This window comes from Lepus europaeus, chromosome 10 (assembly GCF_033115175.1).
Source record: "Lepus europaeus isolate LE1 chromosome 10, mLepTim1.pri, whole genome shotgun sequence".
In the NCBI taxonomy this organism is placed as follows: domain Eukaryota; kingdom Metazoa; phylum Chordata; class Mammalia; order Lagomorpha; family Leporidae; genus Lepus; species Lepus europaeus.
The window spans coordinates 21,135,625-21,149,112 of record NC_084836.1 but is presented as its reverse complement, the minus strand read 5'-3'; the positions used below and the strand labels follow the sequence as shown (position 1 = coordinate 21,149,112).

Sequence of the window (13,488 nt, the reverse complement as noted above, 5' to 3'; positions counted from 1 at the left end):
TCCCTCTCTCTCTCTCCTCTTTCTCTATGTCTCTGCCTCTCTGTAACTCTACCTTTCAAATAAACAAATAAATCTTTTAAAAAAAGAAATAAGTACAAAAAACATGTTTTATTCACTATTTTATGGTCTGCATTGTCTGTGAGAATTGATACACACAGGGACAAGAACCATGACTTTCTTCTTCAGAAATTATGAACTTAGTAAACACTGTTGAAACAATGCTATTCAAAAACTAACATAGATTCAAATCATAGTAGGAGGACTTATATTCATGAAATGTTTTACAGACCACACAATGAATACTACAAGGGTACTACATAAGCAGTATGAGAACTGAGTTCCTGCCTCCTGACTTTGGGCTGGCTCAGCCCCATTTGTGCAGACATTTAAGGGTGAACCAGAAAAAATGAGACTTCACTCTGTCTTTCCCTTTCTCTGTTTCTCTACCTCTCACATAAATTTTTTAAGAAGTTGATTTTGATGCAAAAAATTTTTTGAAGTCCACACATATTTTTTCATAAAACACATTTTCCATGAACTTTCTGAAGATAGCTCATAAATGTGCACATGTGCTATCATATACTGTCAATAAATATTTCATAATCTCATTAAACTGATATTTGTATTAGTTACCAAAATTCCTCAGTGCTTTTATTTTTTTTCTTCAATACATTCTGATAGTGAACAAAGAGTAGAGGGAACATGAATGTGATCTTTAAGGCTACTCACTTTCTAGCCAGGTCAAAGCTTAAAAATATTATCTAGTAATTCGAAGGTGAGTCAAAATGTAAAACTTACTGTGGTTTAAGACAAAAAAAAAAAAGACATCACCAGTAAAACTGGATTCATTTTCTTAGTAATAGAACTAGTAAAAATATAAAGAAAATAAAAATTACAGCAGAAAAACATTTCACTGAACATGATTCCATACCCAAACATACACACTGATCATTTCACATAAACTGAATCACACTAATGATCCTGCTTTAAACTCTGTTTTTCTCTAAGAAAAACAATATATTTTAATGTCAGTAAATAAGGAGTTACATATTCATTTTTATGACTGCAGAGTATTCTATGGCAGAATATTCTATAATTTATTTAACCAATCTCCTATTGGAGGATACTAATCTTGCTTTTGCATGTTAATCTTATTTTTGTATATTAATCTTATGTTTATGCTACAATAAACACTGAAGAAAATCCTGTACTAACCTGCTCACCAAAGTGTCCAATTCTCCTTTTAAGATAAATATCTGAAATTACAAGTACTGGATAAAAGAGTACAGAGAGCATGTATATGTTAAACTCATACCCAACAGAGTTTGATTCAACTTTTTCAAAGCAGTTTGCCATTTTGTGCTAAGATCGCTAGAGAGAATCCTGAGGGAAAGGCGAGGGGGTCTTTCTGAGGTGTGGTGAGTGGAGTGGAGGTGACTATGTTCCTGCTGAGGGAGGGGCTGTGCTATGACAGAGACAAAGGGGTATGTGATGGGGACAGCTCACAATGGACAGGGGAGGATAAGAGCAGTCCCCAGAGTTGCTTTAGGATAAGGTGGCTGCTTCAGTTTCCAAAGGAGAGGAACATTAAGATGGGTGGCAATTGAAGTTGTAGAATCAAAGAACAAAGTCTATTGTGATCAAGTGTGCTAGGGTCAAGGGAAGTCCCTCCTGAGTGAGCAACAACATCTACGCATCCCAGCGTCTATGGGCCTTGACATCCACCAGGACCCAACACTTACAAGGGCCCAACATCAGTGACCTCTACCTGATCCTGGACATTTGTGCCCATAAACAACAGGAAGACCACAGTTTGGCTCCAGAGGCCCATCTCCAGCACGGAGAAGTTAGCAATCAGAGCCTCCACCCAGCTCAAGAACAAAAAACCCTGCAGAAGAGAACCATCTGCCCACCTGCTGAAGAATCCCGGGAAACAGGAGACCTGCAAGTGTCTTAAGGGGGCTTGCAGCAATCCCTCAAAAGCTGTCTTGATGAAAGATAACCGTGAATAGCCAGTTTCTGTTACTGAATTGCACACCCATAGCAGCCCCACAATGAGCATGTTTAACACTGCCATGGGGAAACTGCAGCAACAACTGTACAAAGGGGAATACACTATGTTTAGCTATACACCGATGTTTGAGAGTGACTTCGTCCAGATCAGCAAAAGAGGAGAAATGATTGATGTGCACAACCGCGCCCAAACACTGACTCTGGGCATTGTTCGCACCAGCCCCTGCCTTGCGCTACCTGATGTCATGTTGCTGGCCCGGCCGACTCCTATCGATGAACATGCTGGAGGCAAACAAGAAAGAGTCATCAAGCCTGCACAGACCTTAGAGCTAACCAGGCTGCTTCCCTTGAAGTTTGTAAAGATAACCATCCACAACAGTAAAAAAAAACAGCTCCGCCTGAAGCTTGCCACTGGCCACTCTTTTTACCTCCAGTTGAGTCCTCCTGCAGACACAACAGAGGATCTTTTTGCTCACTGGGAGAATCTTGTTCACATTCTGAGACCAGCAGTGGATGCTTACAGCCATACACAAGAGGATACAGCTGACAACACAATGACTTTGCCTGAGCCTAAAGAAGAGAACACAAGCCCAGAGGTAAGCCTTTGCAGAGACTAGAAAATGGGGCCAGGGTACCTGGGGGAGAGCAGCTAACGGTCCTGCAGAAACTCTAGTACTGAGGCTTACCTGGAAAATGAACCACATGTGGCAGAACTACAGGGCAAATGAGTCCATTGGGAGGCTGATGTTTCTTAGTGCTGCTCCAAAATGTCTCCAAATGTGAATTTCAGAGGTTCCTTAGCCGTCAGCAGCTCTTAATTTCATATCCAATGTTGTGATACCAACTACAGCATCCTAACCATCCTGATCTATTCTTGAATGGAGACTACTCCAACTTGACAGGTTGATACGTCATGGGACCCAGTGCCTCCCTGTGACTGCCACTTCTACCAGTGGCAATGCAAAGTGCTATGTGCACAAGCAGTGATTTCCTCTTATTGGTTAGCTGTAAGAAGAGAAGGGAGACTTTGTTGGTTTTACTTTCTTGTTTCTTATTCTCCCCCTAGGCACATGCTATGAAGTTTCATGGAGGGAACACCAGGAGCTTTCAAACTAATCTTGAAGATTTGGAGCCCACCCATAATGGTTCTACTAAGGAGGAATGAATCCAACAAGCCTTCTATGTACACTGCATTCAAGACTTTACATTCTTCTCCAATTACAAAACATGAATGAGGGAAAGGGGTAGCAACAGGAATGATGGTAACAAAAAGAACCTCTACAGGTGCCATGATTGTAGCTGCAAACAAGGCTGCAGACTCAGGAAACATACAGCACTGGCAAAAGCAGACTTCATATTTTCATGGAGGAGCACAGTCAGTGTACCCATTACAGGTGCTTCCACCATGTCTTAATATTGCCATAGTGAGGGCTACAGGTACATCCTAATTCTCAAATGATGCTCCAGCTATATCAGGAAGAGATTCTGGCCCCTCTCCCCAGGACAATATGAGTGTGGCAACTGCAGGAGCAGAAACTATTGGCAAGCCTGTTGCAAAAACAGCTAAAGGTTCAGTACAGAGACAACATATCTCAACCCTGTAGAGTGGAGGCTACATCAGTGGATGGGACAGAAGGTAGAAGGTGTCCATTCAGTAGGATTAACTTTGAGTAAAGAGCCTCAAAGCTCTGTGGCACATATGGTGCAGAGGTAAATAAATCATAAAAGTCTGTGGGGAAATGCAGTATCATACACCCAAATACAACTGATCCACTAGAATTCTTTGTTCTAATGCCATTCTCTACTAACAGGAATGGTAGCAAAAAACTAGTAGCAATCTAGCAACAGGCTCTGAACCATCTTCAACTTTCCCTTAATTTGATATTTGTGATTAAATTAATAAATAATGAAATGTTGGCAGTTATTCTCAAAGATATGATCCCAAATGATAGCCAAAGAGGATTCTTCTAAAACTTCCAAAATTGAGCATATAGCCAGGAACAAAAGCAACTAGCAGGAATAAGAAAAATGTAAACAAAGTCAGGAAAGCAGCATGATACAGCTTTTAAAATCCAAGCTTGAATCATACATAGCCTTGCCACTTAATGTGACTTTGAGAAGATTACATATTTCTTCCTTTGAACGCTTACTTGAGAATCAGAAATTGTTCAAGTGAATTTGACAGAGTAGGCACTGTGTAAATGGCAACAATTATTATGACCATGAATGAGAACAAACAAATTTGGGATTAGCCATATTTTCTAAAATGGGTTTCATTTTTCAAGTCTTTTCATTCTTGGTTTCCCTTCTAACTCTTTGCACAACTTTAATCTTATTTAACTGTTTTGAAATGATCTGCACAAGCCCATTTATACTAAATCTTCTAGATATTTTCCAGGAACTTTAATCCTTGGATATTTAGAATTCTAAAATTTCATGACTTTTGAAAGATATTGCTTCTTGTAGAAACATCAATCTAGTCACAAGGATAAAATACCATATAATATATTCATATCATGAACTCCAAAATGCTCTATAAAGTCTGTCCACCCTAGGGCCAGTACTGTGGCATAGTGGGGTAAAGCCTCTGCCTGCGGTGCTGGCATCCCATATGGGCACCGGTTCAAGACCTGGCTGCTCCACTTCCGATCCAGCTCTCTGCTATGGCCTGGGAAAGCAGGAGAAGATGGTCCAAGTCTTTGGGCCCTTGTACCCACAAGGGAGACCCCCAGGAAGCTTCTGGCTCCTGGCTTCGGATTGGTGCTGCTCCAGCCATTGCAGCCATCTGGGGAGTGAACCAGCGGATGGAAGACCTCTCTCTCTCTACCTCTACCTCTCTACCTCTCTACCTCTCCTCTCCCTGTGTAACTGTGACTTTCAAGTAAAATAAATAAATCTTTTTTAAAAAGTCTGTTCATCCTAATGTTAGTATTCTTGGAGGCAGAAATAAACTAAATATTGAATATAGGATCAATTAAAAATCTAGACAAAACCTAGAAATTAGATCAATATTCTAATTTTGCAAGGAAATTTTGTGTAATAATCTAAAAATTATAAGTCCAGAACCAGATGTATGGGTAACCTATAATCCAATTGAGTACTCTTTCCATAATATTTATGTTGCTAAAGGTGAGCACTATGCTTTGAATGCAAATGATATCTGATACATGTTTTCTTGATTCAATTAAATTGAGGATTACTTATGTAAAATATAATTTATTCAAATCCACAAATATGGGAATATAAAAATTTATGTAGCACTATACTAATTGCACTGATTCCAAAAGTTCCTGTACCAAACTTTAAGATAATGGGTTTTTCATTAGGCATTATATGTCCAACGTATGGTTTAATGGTTTTTTATTATTATTGTTTTTATTTGAAAGACTGAGGCAGATAGAAACAGAAAACTCCTATCTCTTGGTTGCTTCCATAATACTCCGGAGGCCAAAGCCAGGAGCCAGGAAACCAATTCAAACCTCCCATATGGGTAGCCAGAATTCAACTATCTGATCCATGCCCATGAGGCTAAAGCCCAGAGAAGGGAACCCAATCCAGGTCTCCCATGCAGCAGTCCAATTACTCGAACCAGCACTGCTGCCTTCCAGAGTTTGCATTAGCAGGAATCTGGAGCTAAGAGTTGGAACTGAGCAAAAACCCAGGGACTCCAATGTGTAAGCATCTCGACCAGAGTCTTCTTAACCTCTAGACCAAACATCCACCTGGGTTTCTTTTAATAGAATCCAAAAATGCATGAGATCTATAAAAGTGGCTTCAATATATGAAAATCACCTTATAGGTTGGATATTTTAGCTTTGCAAATTCAAAGTCATCGATTTAATGTAATAATAACAGTATGATTTGTGTGTTAATTTGGGTTTCCCCCAAGGCCATGTGTTAAATGCTTCATCCCAAAATCTTATGTTAATAGTTAATGGATTAAGGGTGAAACTTAATCCAATGATGGCATCTAAAGGTGGGATCCTTGGGAAGTCAATATAATGCATTATATTCCTAGGCTGGAAACCTCCTGATTAAATCCTGGTGACTTTATGAGGAAGAATCAGGCGAACGTGCTTGCGTTTGCTCCTTGTCTCTGTTTCCTGACTCATCATGTGATCCTTCCTCTGCCATATCTGTCTACCATTTGTCATCACCACCATCATTATCTGATGTGGTGACTGATTCTTGGATTGTGGCTAAAATAAATAAAATAAATCTCATTCCTTCATAAATAGCATTTCACAGGTATTTGTTACAGTGATGTATAGCTGACTAATACACTGAGTCATATCATTTATTAAGTAGGAAAGCAGAAATAAATGAGATTTCAAGAATAAATCCAAGACAAACAATGAAATATGAGAAGAATGTTGAGTTATTGTTCTATGGAAATTCACAGGAAAACTAGATAGCAACAGGCAAAGAGTAATGCTGAGTTATTTGGAATTTATGTTAAAAGGAATTCTGGATTAACTTATCAAAAATAGGACTTAGAAGTTTAATGAATTTTATAGGTTAAAAACTACCCAACACATTTGTACATATACACATACACAAATTAAGACCAGAAAAAAGATGCAGACTGGAAAATGTTATGTGATAAATATAACTAAAAATGTTATCTCAAGAAGCAATAAATTAATTGAAACAACACCAGTCTTAACAGAAAAGTGGCCAAAGGAAAGAAGATCTATCAAAAAATAACCAAAAGCAAATCACTATTAAGTATAACAAAATAATAAAATAAAATGAAATAATAAAACTAACCAATAGTAAAGTATTGGAGAATGAGATATAATCATATTATTTGATAAGTAATCTGAATATGGTAATAAGAGCCCTAACTACTATATTACTTTCCAATTAACTGTTTAAAAATACTTTAAAAATATTAATTTCTGCAAGGAATAAGTAAAATACTCAAATTATTGGTAATATGTTAAGCAAATAAAGATTATATTAACAAATATAAACTTCTGCTTGTTAATTTCCTTTCTACTTCATCCATGTGGATGTAAGATAAAAATCTACATTTAAAAATTTCAGACATAAAACTCTACAATATACAATTTACTTATTGATTTATTCAACAATTACTTAATTCTGACCATATACTAGAAATTACTCTGACATTAGACCACTGACGTTGAACATCAAAAGGCTGATCTCAGGGTAGGCATTTAGCCTAGCAGTTAACACACTAGTTAACATGCCCTGTGTCCCCCATAGGAGTGTCCATGTTGTATATGTTGATCTGACTCCTGACTCCAGCGTCCTGCGAATGTAGACCCTAGGAGATAGTGGTGATAGCTCATATAATTGAGTTCTGCAATCCACGTGGGAGACCTGGACTGAGTTCCTGGCTTCCAGCTTTGGTTCAGACCCGTCTCAATCACTGCAGGTATTTGGGGAGTGACTCAGTAGATGAAAGTGTTTTTTGTATGTTTCCACACTCTCTTTGCCTCCCTCCCTCTTAATACAAAATTGTAAACCAAAAGTTAATTACTATCCTTCCCTCCCTCTTACATAAATTAATGTTAAGAAAAGACTGTCTTTACCATTATGAAACTAAGTCTAGTATACATTAATCACAATTCTGTAAAGATCAGGATAAATTCTTAAAATTCCTATAGAGATTTTAAAGCAATAATTTTTTTATGAGTTTCACATTTAGCTTCCCACAATTAGAATTTCAGAGGCTATTAACAAATTGTTGGTGACACAGACATGTGAAAAAATGTTTCTTTACAAATAACTGCTATATGTTTGTTCCAAAGTAGAAAAAAATTGAAGGGGCTGGTGCCGTGACACAGTAGGTTAATCCTCTGCCTGCGGCACCAGCATCCCATATGGGCACCAGTTCTAGTCCCGGCTGCTCCTCTTTCAATCCAACTCTCTGTTGTGGCCTGGGAAAGCAGTAGAAGATGGCCCAAGTCCTTGGATCCATGCACCCATGTGGGAGACCAGGAGGGAGCACCTGGCTCCTGGCTTCGGATCGGCGTAGCTCTGGCTGTTGTGGCCAGTTGGGGAGTGAACCAATGGAAGGAAGACCTTTCTCTCTGTCTTTCCCTCTCACTGTCTGTAACTCTACCTCTCAAATAAATAAAATCTTTTTTAAAAAATTGAAATGTAACACTTTCGTGGACAATTACTGTGAATTATTTTCAGTCTTAGACTTTTTATTTGAACTGTTTTCTGTCCTAGACTGTTTTTCTTATGTGAGTTAACCTTTATTTTTTAATTATTAGTTTTGTTTGAGAGTCAGAGAGAGAGACAAAAGAATCACACACATACACATACACACACACACACTCACAGAGAGGGGTGGGGGAAAGAGAAAAAGTAACTGAGAAAGTGAACAGAGGTGGAGAGTTCCTGTCTGCTGGTTTACACCTCATAGGCCCACAACTGCTGACGCTGCGCTATGCTGAGGTCAGGAGCCAGGAATTCATTCTGTGGTCTCCCATATGGGTAGCAGGAACACAACTGCTCCTGCCATCACCTGTTGCCTCCCAGGATGCACATTAGCTTGCAGCTGGAATCCAGAGTGGAGCTGGGTCTCCAACCAAGTCATTGCACAATGGGTTGTTCCAAGTGGCTTCTTAACTACTCAGCCAAATAAATGCCTGTCAATTTAATCTTCTAACAACATTATATTATCACATACACTTTTTCATTTTGTGTAGAGATATTATCATTGTGGCTTCAAATTTCCTAATTCTAGAATATTTTCTTCATTTCTGAAACACCTCTAAGCACGGTGTATGATCCATATCACACAACAGGAATTTGAAGGTGATACAAGAGAATGAAAGCTGACATAATGAGTAGTAAAATGATTTCAAACTAGAAGTTGGTATCTTAATACTCTGTTATCATTTTTGGATTATACTCCGAAAATCCTTAGTAGGATACCTTCACATTATTTATGATAAGAAAAAAATTCACTAGCTATGGTTTTAAAGAGTCCTAATGTGTATTTCCTTTAACTATAACTTCAGCTCACTTATCAAAAGTAGCATTCTTTAAAATAATATACTTCTGGAACACAAATATTAAAATACTCTAAAGGAAAGAACTTTTCTGTATCATAACCAAATTTTTTAAAAAATGTATATGTTTGCATATGCACACACGTGTATAGCAAAATTAGGTGTGCATTTTACTTGACATATTAAAAGAAAAAATAATGAAGTAAATAAGATTAAGAGGTAAATAAAATCTTAAAAACACAGGAAATTAGTTTTAAGTTTTACTGTACCTTAATGAAAGCAAAGTTTTACCTGTGCCAGCATGGGGAAGCCGAGGTTCCTGCACCCATTACAAGGAGTAAGTGCTTCCCAAATTCCTGAAGGCCCACATGTGTTTTCATCATCATCATCTTCTTCCACTTCTCCTGGTGACAAATTTATTGTAGATGAAGTTCTCTGAAATCATATTATACCAGTATATTACATGAATGTGATTCAGATACCTAAATATAAATTATATAAATGACTTGTGTGTCTTAGCAAGCAAAAGTGAACCCAGTCATGTGACTGAGACAAAAATAAGTATAATTCAGCTTAAGTTGAAAGTGGAAAAACTGGTTGAAAAAAATAAAATATGAAGTTCATAACAAAGAATAGGACATAATGGCTCAAAATATTTGAATGGCAACACATGAGAAAAATCTCACAGCTTATTAGGAAATAAAGTTTAGGTATAATATTAAGAATACAATCAGGGCTAATGTGAAAAGCCTTTATAGAAATAGGAATTGCTAGAAATTATATTTTTATGCCAAAAATGAACTTCATAAAGCTTTATATTAGATATGTTATAGGAATAATATGTTTAAAATTCATAGTGAGATTGCTATGTTAAACATACGTATTTACATTTTAACCTCCCAAATCCCATCAAACTGACAGCAAAGGATTTATAAAAATTTTAAAATTTTAAAGATAAGGACTTCAGGAGATATCCTAGCATGAGCAGTTATCAGGAAACTTCTGGATAGTGATGGGTAACTTTTGGACAAACAGTAGGTATATGTTATCCTTATTTAACAAACTTGAGAACACTGAAAGCAAAGTGTCTTCATGAAGGAAGAATGAGAAGGACTGGCTACCTGCAAAGATATTCATTGTAGGTGAGGCTGAAACACAGTAAAACTACTAAATTAGAAGGAGTTGAGACTCTCAGATCCATCTCCTTTTCACCATGCCAGGCACAACTTCACTAGTGGTAACAAATCAGAGCTTTATTTTCTGGAGAAGTTGAAGCAAAGATACTGAATTCTATGAATATATACAGTGAGCAGGGAGATAGCTCTCTAAAATAAGGAAATTAAGTTATTACCTATGTAGTAAATCGCAGATTCCAACCCAACCAGTGCCTTCCTTCAAGAACATGGCAGCTACATTTATTATATCCCCCACATGGGAGGTTAAAATATTCTCTGTATAACCTAGTCTCCCAAGGAAAAAGATTTGTAAGTAACCAGGAAAATGAAGGGGCCTGGGTTTTTATGCCTACTGTGAGGCCCACCTCTCAACATGCCCCACCTATATCAACAGTGTTTAATGTTCTAAATACAAGCAAGAATCATTAAATAATTGAGGAGAGTCTCTAACAGAAGCCAACATAAATATACAAAAGAAAATCATAAATAGAATCCTGAGCGAGAAGATACTTGCATCCATGAAACAAAAAACAGAAAGCTACAAAATACATACATACATACATACATACATATTTATAACCAAATAGAAGAGTTGAAAAGTGAATCTAAGCAAATATCTTGGAACATAGAATAAAAGATGAAGAGAAGTTAAAAGTTAAAACTAGGGGATCAAACCAAGAGGTCCAACATTTAAATAGAAGTTTCAAAAATTAAAAGGGAAGTAGAGACAGAGAGATCAAAGAAACAATTCAAGAAAATTTGCCACAATGAAGAAAAATTCTACAGAGAGACTGCTGAATGTTCAGCATGCTGAATTTTCTTTAAAAAGATACATATAAATTAAAATAATTTGTTCAAAAATCTTCAAAATATAGTGGTTAGCACAATGACAGATCATGATTAACAAAGCCACATATTTACATATTGGATTGCCCCCAAAAGTTATTGCTTTAGAGTTCTTCTTCCACATTCACATCTTAACCTTGCCTTTATCAACAGTAATTTTTAGATGATGAAATTAAATAGTCCTTTAATCAGCGTTTGTAAGCTACATACTAGTATCTTTTTATACTGAGAATTTAGGTGCTCCATAGAGTCTTAGGACTATTGTTCATGAATTATTTTAACTCGCCCAACAGCTCTGTAGGAATATATTATTTTCCCCTCATTTTATAGATGAGGAAACTAAGGTACAGAGAAGTCAAATTAAACTCCAGGACAGAGAACTGGTAAGTGACTCTAACTCAGACTGCTGACCACACAGCTTACCCCTCTTACAAACTGCGATACAGGACCTCTTGCTGGGTGCAATCTTTGGTAAGATAGATTGAGAACTCAATTTCACATAAACACAATTTAAATAAAAGAAGTGTATTTGTGAATGTTTCCGCTACATTCTGATGCTTCGGAGAATATTTTGCCATCTGGGACAGCCAGTAAAAAAATCTCAGTAATTTGGGTTACAGCAGCTCAATGGAGAGGGGAAGAGGGGAAGAGGGCGAGAGGGGAAGAGGGGGAGGGGGGAGGGGGGGAGAAGGGGAGAAGGGGAAGGGGGGGAGAGGGGGAGGAGGGGAAGAGGGGGAGACCTTCTATCCACTAGTTTATTCCCCAAGGCCAAAGCTAGGAGCCAGGAGCTTCTTCCAAGTCTCCCACATGGTTAACAGGGACCCAGGCACTTGGGTCATCTTTGGACTCTTTTCCTGTATCATTAGCAGGGAGCCGGATCAGAAGTGGAGCAGCTGGGACATGAACCAGCGCCAATATGGTATGCCAGCATTGCAGGTGTCAGCTCTACCAGGTATGCCACATGCTGGCCTATTGTGTGTGTGATTTTAAGAAGGTATGACCACTGTTAGCCTCCCTTGCCTTACCTAGGCAATGGGAAACACCACAGTAAAACTTTCCTAAATTTTTTTTTCCTGATAAGTAGAAGTAATAAATATAATCAGCATTTTAGCTGTTATTATTTTATAATCCCACTAGTTCAAAATATATCCCATATTTCATCTCTTACATAAAATTTTTCAGAATGCCCACAACAGTAATAATGTTACTTTCCTCTAAATGTCTACAGCTCTTTGTGTGAGCACATATGTGATACTATGTAACACATAACTTGAAATGACAGATGGCACAGTGGCAAAGAATATTAGCTTTGAAGTCAAATAGATACGAGTTTAGGTTCTAGTTCTGCCACTTTCAAGCAGTGTGACTTTGAGCATATCACATATCTTATTAATCCTCAGTTGTCCTATCTGTCAAAGTAGGAGTAATAATAATTCCTACCTGAGAGAGCTGTATGAAGATAAAATTAATTACTGACAGGCACTAGCACATAAAAATAGTAAGTATTGCCATGTTCATTATCTTTGTTCTGAAATAGTTAACACACACACACAAAATGTGGTTTACTTACTATATTCAATTTTAAATTATTTGAAAGAAAACATTGCCTTATTCACATCTATATCTTATAATATTTATATAAATAATGGAACTTACTAAGTATTTATTAGATCAATGAGTTTCAAACTATCATTTTCATTTGACTACCTAGAAAATTTTATTAGCATTAAGGGTTATATATAATTGTATCACAGATGCTATTTTAGTTTTACATTAATCATTACTAGGACCTTTAGCAGAAATGAAGAAATTAATCAGTGGTTTAGCACTGCCCCCTAAAGACGGTACATAAATTGGCTGCATAAAACCATAATTTTTAGCTTCAATTCTTTGTAATTAAAGATGTTTTGGAAATATTTTATCAGACCAAATATAATCATCAATTATATATCAGAAATAAGCCACATGAACACATTTAAACTACAAGGGTTCCCTCCATTTCAAATGCCTTTTACACTTTTTGCTGGAGACCTTGTTCTTTAAAGCTCCAGAAAATTCATCTACAGAGAATACAATGAAGCCTATATAGTTAGAGATTAGATTTCTTGATTATTACATGGTAATTAAAAGAGGAAAAACTGAACAAATTCTACATTACTGCAAAGGAAAGACAAGTTGAAATACATAAACATTCTAGAGAGACAAATTTGAGCTCAAACAACTTTCTAGAATAATGGTATTAGATTTATTTTTTTAAAGATTTATTTATTTATTTGAAAGTCAGAGTTACACAGAGAACGGAGAGGCAGAGAGAGAGAGAGAGGTCTTCCATCTGATGGTTCACTCCCCAGTTGGCTGCAACAGCCAGAGCTGTGCTGATCAAAAGCCAGGAGCCAGCAGTTTCTTCTGGGTCTCCCATGTAGGTGCAGGGGCCCAAGCACTTGGGCCATCTTCTACTG

The 13,488-nt window shown here is 37.2% G+C and overlaps 1 protein-coding gene across 6 annotated transcripts in view; it reads right to left on the bottom strand.

The window, feature by feature from the left end:
• Positions 1 to 13,488, bottom strand: part of ANKS1B (ankyrin repeat and sterile alpha motif domain containing 1B) — a 1,247,671-nt gene that overhangs the window by 921,833 nt on the left and 312,350 nt on the right. For all 6 annotated transcript variants that reach the window (XM_062202004.1, XM_062202003.1, XM_062202008.1 and 3 more), the window contains exon 9: positions 9,300 to 9,443. In XM_062202004.1, coding sequence (XP_062057988.1) covers positions 9,300 to 9,443 — 144 coding nt within the window. The remainder of the gene's footprint in view (positions 1 to 9,299; positions 9,444 to 13,488) is intronic.